This window comes from Choristoneura fumiferana, chromosome 30 (genome assembly GCF_025370935.1).
Source record: "Choristoneura fumiferana chromosome 30, NRCan_CFum_1, whole genome shotgun sequence".
Classification (NCBI taxonomy): Eukaryota; Metazoa; Arthropoda; class Insecta; order Lepidoptera; family Tortricidae; genus Choristoneura; species Choristoneura fumiferana.
In genome coordinates this window covers 2,764,020-2,775,924 of record NC_133501.1, presented here as the reverse complement: position 1 = coordinate 2,775,924, position 11,905 = coordinate 2,764,020, and the positions used below count along the sequence as shown (strand labels likewise).

The 11,905-nt window shown below is 41.9% G+C and overlaps 1 protein-coding gene across 1 annotated transcript in view; it reads right to left on the bottom strand.

Moving 5' to 3' along the window:
* Positions 1–4,394: 4,394 nt before the first annotated feature.
* Positions 4,395–11,905, bottom strand: part of LOC141444558 (xaa-Pro aminopeptidase ApepP-like) — a gene marked incomplete in the record, with an annotated part of 42,838 nt that continues 35,327 nt past the window's right edge. The window contains 2 exon segments of the mRNA XM_074110122.1: positions 4,395–4,504; positions 5,484–5,609. Coding sequence (XP_073966223.1) covers positions 5,484–5,609 — 126 coding nt within the window.

Sequence of the window (11,905 nt, the reverse complement as noted above, 5' to 3'; positions counted from 1 at the left end):
CATTGTTGGACCAAAAAATCATTTTGAATCACTTCCCTGTGTCTACTCTCATTCCCTGTCTTATGTAAATTTAAAAATGCCTCTTCTAAATTATATCGAAAATACAAACTGAGACATGGATGCACAAAAAACCAGAAAAAGAGACCAGCGCTGGGAATCGAACCTAGGTCCTCAGCAATCCGTACTGCGTACTATAAACCCCTACACCACCGTTGGACAGGAGTCAAGATACAAATTTCTCCTATGCACACATATCTCAGGTTGCCTTTTTCTACTACACTACTTAAGCAGCAAAAAAATCTAAATTAATCCATATTTTAACTGACCCTTTCAATTCTAAAATACTCCATCATAAACCTTGGGGAAAATATACGTCAAAAAATATAAGTGGATATACATGTTTCACCATTTTAAAAATTCTATCCTTAAAGGGGTATAAAGGGGAGTGTAAGTTTTGAACATGAAGTATAAGTTTGTATGGAAGAAACGTTAGGTATATATATTTGAAGATATAATTCTAAAACTTCTTGAAAATGCTATTAAACATTTTAAGTTATTAGGGACATGGAAACATTGTGAATGACTCTTGAACAGGACTAAGAGAATATAATAAGAAATACGTGATTCGCCATTTTTAAAAATTAAACTTAGGGATTACATTAAAGAATGAAATATGAGTAAATTCAAAATAATTATTTACTGCTGATTGAAGTATCTTAAAGAGCTTTCACATCACTAGAGCCAACGTCAGTCAGTCAGTCAGCCAGTCGTCAGTCAAGTGTCAATGTCAGTCATCACATTTGTTTACACAATTGATTTTTTCCATTGAATAGTACCATAACGCCTCACAGCCACTCGAAAATCGGCTAAGTGCAAGATGGAGTAGGTACGAACTCGCTCATGAACAATAATAACTCATGAACGACTTTTGGATTTGATTATTTGATTCTTTCCGCACATCTGAAACCAACCAATCCAATCTGAACCCATCCGAAACGGCCAACCCATCTGAAAAGACCGTGATGTGTCGTTACAAGTCTGTTAGGGTTCTGGGTATGCCCATCGTGCCGACAACGGTGGACCCGCCCTTGAACAGTTTTGAACCAAAATGTTTTTAATAAATAAATAAATAATCGTCGATCGACGACCGACGACGATCGACGATCGATCGACGATCGATCGACGATCGATCGTCGATCGATATAGCTACGTTTCGTGTATGTCCTCTTGCGTATTATTTCGCTATAGTGACAAGAGCCACAATTTCGGCTCAAAAGCTTTGTTATTAAATGTATGGATTTTCACTTCAGTCGAGTGGTTTACCGTGAAAGGTCGGCGTTTTATGAAATCAAACGATAGCGTGATAGAATAAAAGCAAAGTAGCATAATATACCTACCTTTTGTCTTGTCTGTTGGCTACTAAGTGGCAGATTCCTAAAAACAGATACGGCCTTAGCGGGTGGCGAACAGGGCAATCACCCGGGGCCTCGCTCTTGCAGGGGCCTCGCGCAACAACCCAAGCAAATTTAAAAAATATAGTTTTTTTTAAACTATATTTTCGCATCACTAACTTTTCACGAAGGACAAAGGGTCTCACAAAGACCTGCCGCCCGGAGCCTCGCAATAGGTAAGGCCGCCGCTGTCTTAAAATATATAAATAAGGTCGTCAGTTAAATTTAAAAAATATATCGGACCCGTATTTTTGATTCATCAATTATAAAGAAAAAAATATGGACATACTAGCTTTTGCCCGCGGCTCCGCCCGCGTGGTATTCGGTTATCGCGCGCTGTTCCCTCGGGAACTATGCATTTTCCGGGATAAAAAGTAGCCTATGTCACTCTCGGGCCCATTAACTATCTTTATACCAAAAATCACGTCGATCCGTCGCTCCGTTACGGCGTGAAAGACGGACAAAGACACAAACATACAAACACACTTGGGGCAAACTCCGTCTGCGTTGAATTCATTTATCGCTATCCCGCAGGTACTATATATGCAATTTTCTGGGATCAAACTACCCTATGTTCTTCCCCAGGACTCAAACTATCTGTATACCGAATTTCATCTAAATCGGTTTAGCCGTTTAGACGGGATGAGGTAACAAACAAACAGACTTACAATCTTTCGCATTTATAACAGTAGTGGGATGAGAAAGTTTGTGAGGATGTTTAAGTACTCAATCCATTTCCATTACAATCCTGATTTGAACGAAATTTAGTAGGTATGGAGATACTTATGGGAAGGATACAAGACAGGTGCTTTTTATCTTGTAAAGTATAACGATAAACAAACTCATCGCTGACAAAATCGCGTATAACAGCTAGTTACAAATATTTACTGCGTCATATTTTACCTCATTGGTCAAATGATTAGTTGTAATAAAGTAATCGAATTATGATTTTATCGTTAATAATGTCGCGAATTCGCGATAAGTTCCGATAAAAATGTACACCAATGAGGGCTATCGCGTATGAATTCGCCACTAGAGGCGCTAGTGTAGCGTGAGGTCTCCGAAATGTCAAATCTCATAGTTTTTGGGTGAGCTACGCGGGTTTATTTATAATTAGAATAATTTTGTGAATATTGTGCAATATCTGAAATTAATTATGGCAAATATGCGTTCCGGCGCAATGAATGTCTGTGTTTGAGACAGTTTGTCTTTCGGAAACCTTTGTCCTCCCTTTTTTCCGAACAAAACGGGGACTATTCAACACTGTGGCAATTTCGATATTTTTATGGTACGGTTTTAAGGTGTATTAAATATGATTTTAATCTAAACTTTGTTTTCACGCCCGTAATAACAGACTTTGAAAGCCATACTTAAAAACCTCACGCAACAGTGCGCCATCTAGTGAGACAAAAAACGATAGCCCTCATTATCGTGACCTTTCTCCGAGAAAATATACCTATTTTGCAAATCTTTAGGCGTGGTTGACTTTTAGGGCTTACGTACTTGCTGACGCTTGCACCATAGTAAAATAGGAGAAGTATGTAAACTCCGACCCTTTAGTTAGGAGACTTAACTGCCTACTCCGGCGCGGACGCTTAGGGTTGTCGATGTCTATTTTAGATTAATTACCTACCGGCAAATAATTTTAGTACGAAAGTTAAATCCCGGTGTTACGGTCTGGTGCCTTAAGGGCTAAAACTGGCCTTAAGGGTCTGCGAGCCTACTAATTGCAAAACACGTGTTATCTGGTACGTATCTTTAATGAGACTGTCAAATAGAACATACAAAAATTATTCAAAATTGGTAAAAAAAGTATAAAAACATAAATTCACATAAAAAAGGTTGTGCCTTCGGCACACCCGGTCATCCCGTAAAACCTAAATTGAAAATACAAACTGAAATATAGATACACAGAAAAACCAGAAAAATAGACCAGCGCTGGGAATCGAGCCCAGGTCCTCGGCATTCCGTGCCGCGTGCTATACCGCTACACCACCACTGGACAGGGGTACAGACACGAATTTCTCCTATGCACCACATATCTCAGCTTGTTTGTTTCTTATTTAGTCACTTAAGCAGCGACACTAGCGACATCTATGCTGTAGCCCTCATCGAGAAACTTTCAGCATTCCATTGGAACTAACCGCTCACCCGGACAAGAGATGTTATTAAGCAATCAAATTAAGATTTTTTGTATTTTTTATTTCAACTCTAAATTTTTGTTACTTTTACGGTCATCCAGTAAAACCCATATCGAAAATACAAACTGAAACATAGATGCACAATTGGATAATATTTTTTTTGTGTTCTGTTCGTTATCATCAGGACAAGGGTTGTGATAAGCAAAATTAATAAACCTACGTACGGGGCGAAGCCGCGGGTGACAGCTAGTAGTAATATAAACATCGGTATTAATATAAGCGTCGATTACGCTGACCGCCGTTTCCGCAATGACGCGTATATTGCGTCAAATTTTCGACGCATATTTTCAAAGCGCAACTCAAAATACGCTGACGCATCGCCTATCTCCCGTCTCTTACTGTTTTTTCCGAATAAACAGAACGGCATGACATTATCTGTCACATAAAAATGATTTACCAATTAGTAAGGAAACATGCACACGCCGACGAAGAAATTGAATGGTAGCGTGAAATACCCAATCCGCACTGGGCCCGCGTGGGAACTACGGTCCAAGCCCTCTCATTCTGAGAGGAGGCCTGTGCCCAGCAGTGGGACGTATATAGGCCGAGATGATGATGATGAATGAAACAGTCCCTTAATCTTGTACTACTACTACTAAAAATATGTATACGCGACTTTATTGACTAAACATTAAGGTCGTGTATACATATTTTTGTAACTTTGGCCGTATCAATATCTTTCCAGTTGACTGTTCATTACGAAATCTGTGGTTTAGTCTGTTAGAAATAAATAAACAATTCATACTAACTAAAATTTTATTGCATAGTCACGCAGTACATTGCAAGTTAAAATAATGTATAAAGTTTTGATTAAATCTTCGTATATAATATACACAGCCAAGTCGAAGCATCCTGAAACAAGCATGTACTATTACAAACTTTTTATTAACTTCACTATGTAAACAAAGTGTCTCTTTTCTCTGGAAAAAGATAAATAGAAAATGTGTCGATTAGAGTATTTCTAACCTATGTACAGTTACTACAAAAAGATTGAGACGGTCAAAGTTACAAAAATATGTATACACGGCTTGATTCACTTAACATTAAGGTCGGGTATACATATTTTTGTGACAAAAATATGTATACACGACTTTATTAGCTTAACATTAACGTCGCGTATACATATTTTTGTAACTTTGGCCGTATCGATATTTTTGTAGTCGACTGTACAAAGCCTCATACCGAATGCCACAGTATTAACGGAGATAACTGATTTACGATTTAATATTTCAAATCATACTTACACTGATCATACTTACATTAATTTAATTTTATAAATATTTCTTTTATTCATCTATAAATAACGAGAGTGGGGTGTTCCAAACTATATGGAACAAGAAATATTCAAAGTCAAAGTCAAAGTCAAAGTCAAAGTCAAAATATCTTTATTCAATTTAGGCTATAACAAGCACTTATGAATGTCAAAAAAAATCTACCACCGGTTCGGAAAAACCTCTGCTGAGAAGAATCCGGCAAGAAACTCAACGAGGTATATATATTTTTTTAAAACATATTCGTTTGTTTATAGTAATTTTTTTAATTCTTTTTTTGTCCTTTGGCATGAAAGTTGTTGAGTTTTATATTTCTAACTAGATACGTTCAATAAACGTGATGTACTAAAAAACTAAATGTTCTTTATTTGTTCTGCATATTTAAAGTGGCAATAGCACAGGTCCATAACCAATTCTCGTGCAGAACATTTAAAAATGGTCCTTCGAGCCGGATTTACATGAGGCCCAATTTATTCTATTTAATGGTCTTTTTTCTCCCTCTCTCTCTTATAACAGCTATCTCTGCTGGCCGACCATGGTCATGATGATCACACACTTACTCATCCCCTGGATATGGGCTCACACTCCGTCTCCAGCCACTGCCGGTCTTCCACCAGCCCGCGAGCCTCCAGTATAGGCCCCAGGGTTTCCAGCACGCGTTTGTGGTACGCGTTTATGTACGCCAACTGTAATAAATAAATAAATAAATATCATGGGACACTGTCCCAACTAAGCAAAGCTTGTACTATGGACACTAGCAACGGATAAACATACTGTGCGAGAAAGGGGAAGTGGACTGTATAGAAATTTCGAAATAGCAACGAGAGGAAAGTCGGGATGGTGAAGGAACGTGCCGGAAGCAAAATATGGCGTCCCGCGACAAATTAATAAATAAAATGAAAAGCACGCGAAAGAATAGCTGCTGTAGGAAGCTCTCACCTGAGAACTCCTCGTCTGCTGCAGGGCAGGATCTTAGGGCGTCGGTAACGGCACCGTTGGCTCGAAGTCTTCAGCTCCTCCGGAATCACTGTTAACTCTTACCTCTGGTGTCGTACTTAGCCTTCAGATCAGCGCAGGGGTGCAGGGAGGCTTCAGCAGCAGCACTGAGCTTACGTTAAATTTAAAAACTATGTTTGAAGGAAAGCTTGTAAAGTTTGGGCAGCGTAACGGCTGTTACAATTCAAATTCTTAAAATAATATTAGAAAATAGAGAATGAATGGCGCTCCAGCTGACGAGTCAGCTGGTTTTGTTATCGAAAAAGTGGAGGGGAGCGGTTATTCGGATGTCGGTAGTTTAAACAATTAAGGTGTGGCCACCGTGAATAAAAAATATTAAGAGGTAAAGGCTCCTGACATCTGGCAATACTGAACATTTCCGCCCACCAAAATACGCTGTATTTTAACTAGGTTAAACGATAAAATAAATAAAAAGTAAATAAAGAGATGGAAAGTAGGATTACTACGAGCGGTAGTAGCGATGGAGTTAGGTAGGCAGGGGGCAAAGCTTTACGACTGGTCGTTTATAAAGACCGCAAGCGGTGCGCACGGTCACGACGCGCACTATGCCGTCAGCTCCAGGATGGGTATCTACGATGCGACCTAAAGGCCACTTCATGGGGCTGGTTTGTTCGTTAAGGACAAGGACTAGTGCGCCCTTTTCTCGGGCAACCTGCCTATCGTGCCATTTCGTTCGCTGCTGCAGCGTATGCATGTATTCTTGGGACCACCTTGCCCAGAAATCTTGATGCATTTTTTTTCCTTGATCGGAAACTAGTTTGCGGCAGTGTCCGCGGCGTGCTACGAAACGTCTTAGTGCGGCGAGGAACGCTTCTGTCGCAAGTTCGGTGGCGAGTTCTGCATGAACGGCCTTAGTAGCGGTGCATACAAAGACGCAAATGTACGCTTTGTACGTTTTATTTCCCCGCCCACGACCGAGAGATACGTCGAAGGTCCGCCGTAGTCGACGGCGGCGCTTAAGAACGGTTTTAATGCGTTAATTCTGTAAGAAGGGAGGTCCCCCATGAAAGGTGCAGACACGCTTGTAGGGCGAACGCGAAAGCATTTTAAACATTTCGATACGACTGCCCGGATCGCACGCTTGGCGAGAGTATCCAGAAATTCTTAGCGAGCAAGTTTTGAAGCGTTTGGACTCCCGGATGCATAAATTTTTGGTGGTACTCTTCAATTAAAAGCACGGTTAGACGGTCGTCTCGAGGTAGAAGCAACGGGTGCTTTATATCGAAGTCGACGGATGCGCGAGATAGGCGACCGCCCACCCTCAAGAGGCCCGCTTCATCTACGAAAGGCGATAGTTTTTTAGAAGTTTTCGGTAGAGAATTAAATTTATGAGCTTTCAAAAGTTCGATTTCCGACGAGAAGTGATTCATTGAGAAAACTTTATTAAAGCCATAAGGGCTCGCGTGACCTCCGCCGGGTTATGGGGCCGGTGATGACCTTATTTTTAGATAAGCGGTGTTTTAAATTATGGATGTAACGTAGGCAGTATGCCACCACACGTTCTAAAGTTTTTAACGACGAGAATTTATTCAACAATATTACGGATGGGGTTTCTTCACTAGAACGTGCGACCAGAGGGACCAGTTTTTGCTCACCGAGATAAGAATCTGTATCGACTGAGGAGGCTGACCGTGGCCAAGCGTCAGCTTCGGCAGAACTGACCCGGATCCTAGCTTCCGGTGGCTTCCTTCTACGCCAAAGGATGCGTTGGTATTCCGCGTCCTCCGGGAACATTAATATCTGCCTATACATCTGCTTTACATCAGCAGTGAAAACCACGGCGTGCCACCGGAAACGAAGAAGCAAGTGGAAGATAATTTTTTGTAGTTTGGTCCCGCTAGCAATGTGTCGTTTAATGAGATACTCGCGCGTCCCTGGCGCTGGCGTCGAATACCACGCGGAGAGGGGTACTAGTTGAAGAGAGCCTCAGAATCCCGTGATGAGGAATATAAAAACAATGACCGCTATCGTTTTCCGGAGGGTCACACCTTTCCAGATGACCACACGCCTCGTAATCCTCCATGAATGCCGCATAACTCTTCGAAAGTTCCGAGTTTAGCTGAAGCTTCTTTTCCAACAATGAGAAGCGCTTAAGCGCGATGGCACGAGAGCCGTTGAAAATTGGTTTACTTGTAAGGTCGGCGAAGGGTTGTGGAACAATGTACCTACCCTCTTCCGTACGACGATAATTCGTGGCAAAATGTTGCTCACACAATGCGTCATTTTTCGATAGAAGGACATTGGTCGAGGTGTGAACGTCCTCCAACTCCCAAAACCTCCGAATGGAGTCATCTAACGATAGGTTTTCTGTGATTTTGTAGTGACATGACAACTGCCACGACGAGGACGAGAAATATCCAATGCGCCACCACCCATCACGATCCAACCGAATATGGTTTTGATAACCGTGGCTGACCCGGGTCACCCTGGATCAATCCTGGACGTAACGATGATGCGAACACGTCAACACCTAGCAGCATGTCGATCGGACCCGGTTCATTCCAACACGGGTCCGCGAAGGCCAGGTCTCTATTCGTTAACCACGACGATGGTTTAATATGTCCGGTTGGCATGTCGGAACATATAGTCGGCAAAACATATGCCTCGAACGAAAATGTACTATTATGTTCATCAGTATTGGATGAAATAGTACACGACAAAGTCCCACTAGGTTCCGCTAGCGCCTGGCCTATACCGCTAACAATGTGCTTCGCTTTACTCGCTTTCAAACCTAGCCTGTTTACACACTGTTCCGATATGAAGTTGCAAGCGCTAGCGCAGTCTAGTAGCACACGCACCGGAACCCGTTTACCGGTTCGATCTGTGACCAAAACTACGGCAGTCGCAAATAAAGTGGGTCCGGTCGCCGGGCCGGCCACCATGGCGATGGCCTCGTCAGCCGCCCCAGCCGATTTATTCATAATGCTAGGTTGCTCCGGTTTATGAAAATGCAACAGAGTATGATGCGAGTACCGACAGTGTTCACATCGCTGCTTCGAGCGACAACGCTTCACGGAGTGCGCGCTCGACAAGCATAAGATACAAAGTCTACTCTGTTTAGCGAATGTGAACCGGTCACCCGGACTATATTTTAAAAACGTTGGACAGGTTAGGATATGGTGCGACCCCTTGCATACCGCGCATGACACAGCAGCGGCCACGAAAGCCGTTTTATGTTTAGAATTCGTTTATTCCCGGCTGGCGTTGGTATGTTCGCCGGCGGTGAGATCGTACCTACGTTTTCGAGCGCCCGACGCCTCTTTTCGATAAATTGTCCTAACACGTCAAAGTCCGGAACCCCGTCGGAATTATGCTCTAATTCGAACTGTTCCTTAGTAGCCTTGTCTAGTTTCGACCACAGCAAGTGCACTAACATAAAAATTTTTGTCCGGTAGCTTATACGAATTTAAAATCATTAAATTCTCCGTAAACGTCCGTATAACCCGATCTAAGTCTCGAGAACTACGAACCGGTTCACAGTTCACGAGTTTCTCAAAATAAACGGTCGCGATTGTCGCGTCTTATTATATTTCCTACATAAAGCGCTATACGCGACACCGTAACTCTCGTTCGTGAGCGGGTAATTCTTTATTAAATCATACGCCTCGTTTTTTACGATTGTTAGCAAATAATGCAGTTTTCTACGTCGGCCAAATCCGGGCGCCTATGAATCAATGATTCATACAACTGTCTGAACGACACCCAATTTTCTAATTTTCCGTCAAAGTCTCGTATGTTAATTTTGGAAGTCTAGCAGCGTGAGACGGAGGCGCTTCTTGAACCGGCTTTACAGCTCGTCCGATTGCAACTCAGCCCAACGCGCTCTAACGGCTCGCAAATTCGCGTCAAATACCTGCGTTGTACGAAACTCTTCGCGATGCATGTTTAACGGCATAGAACATAAAACCTGACGCATAGCACTGTGATATTCGCCCGAAATTGTCTCAAAATCGTTATCAGAACATAATCGCAACTCACCATCGTTCGCCGCTACTAAATATTCGAGACGCATTAACGCGTAGTCTCGAGCTACGCGCGCAGGGTCGGCTAATTCAGCTCTCAACTCTGTATCTTGAGTTTTCGACATTTTCCGCACTTCTCACTCTAAACACACGCGAAATATCACACGGAATTACTTACTTCAATTTATTTTAATCTTCTACACACAGCTACAGCAACGAACTAAAGTGGCGCCGACATGAAAATAACTACGGGTAGACGGAAATATACTAACAACCGCCACGGGAAAATATAAATGTTACCAGTTCGAAAAATATACTTAACCGCCTCCAAACCGCACCGTAACGGTTATGTACAGGAGATTAAAATGGAAACGACGAAAAAACGGAGTTTAATAAATAGGGCCAACAAAAACGGAGGGGTCGTAAATACAACCGATTTTGATGAAAAATTCGATACGCTACCTAACCTTGAGGACAGATAAAATGCCTCTGTGTGCTAGTTAAATTTAAACCGGCTGTCTATCCCTTTACCGAAACACAACAGCGCGAACGCTGTTATTTCACGGCAGGTTCACGGATAAGATGGTGGTCCCAACCCGGGCGGACTTGCACAAGGTCCTACCACCGGTAATTTAATACGCAAATGCGAAATTAACGAAAATAATAGTAAGAGTGGTAACGTTAAATATAGCAAACCCCTCCCAACGACAAAATATAAATGAGGGTTGCAAATTTAAATTAGACCTACCTTTTTAACGATAACGAAAAAATTAACAGGAAGGATAACCACAGACCAACACCCTCTCAACGAAAAAAACGAAAGCGATAAAAGAATGAGGTTGTAATCTATCGTGTACCCGACCCAACGACAGCGACAATTTTTAGTTTAAAGTAACTAAATTAAAATAACGGGAAGGTATTTAAACAACAACTAACAACCACTCTCAACGACGAAAGAAATAAATGAGGGTTGTTAGTCTATTGTGTGCCTGACCCAACGACAACGAAAAATTATTATTTAAAGTAAATATACTAAAAATAACGGGAAGGTATTTGAAATATGGACTAACAACGGTCTCCAACGAAAAAATGAAATAAATGAGGGTTGTCAGCCTATATTCTACCGAACCCAACGACAACGAAAAAACGGGAAGGAATACTACAGACCAGTAACCGCTTCCAACGACAATATATGAGGGTTACCAGCCTATAATTTATCCGACCCTAACGACAATTTGTAACGAACTTTACAAACCTTCCGCCAACTTATTGACGCAATATTTTGCTTACCCGACAAAGGTTAAGGAATTTTTAAAGGATAGTTACACCAAACGAACTTTCAACAAGTGACAACGAAAAACGACGAAAAAAGGTCACTTATCAAAATATTCGGTTCGAAGACCAAAAAATGTGCGAGAAAGGGGAAGTGGACTGTATAGAAATTTCGAAATAGCAACGAGAGGAAAGTCGGGATGGTGAAGGAACGTGCCGGAAGCAAAATATGGCGTCCCGCGACAAATTAATAAATAAAAGAAAAGCACGCGAAAAATAGCTGCTGTAGGAAGCTCTCACCTGAGAACTCCTCGTCTGCTGCAGGGCAGGATCTTAGGGCGTCGGTAACGGGCACCGTTGGCTCGAAGTCTTCAGCTCCTCCGGAATCACTGTTAACTCTTACCTCTGGTGTCGTACTTAGCCTTCAGATCAGCGCAGGGTGCAGGAGGCTCAGCAGCAGCACTGAGCTTACGTTAAATTTAAAAACTACGGTTTGAAGGAAAGCTTGTAAAGTTTGGGCAGCGTAACGGCTGTTAAATTCAAATTCTTAAAATAATATTAAAAATAGAGAATGAATGGCGCTCAGCTGACGAGTCAGCTGGTTGGTTATCGAAAAAAGTGGAGGGGAGCGGTTATTCGGATGTCGGTAGTTAAACAATTAAGGTGTGGCCACCGTGAATAAAATATTAGGAGGTAAAGGCTCCTGACATCTGGCAATACTGAAACAATAT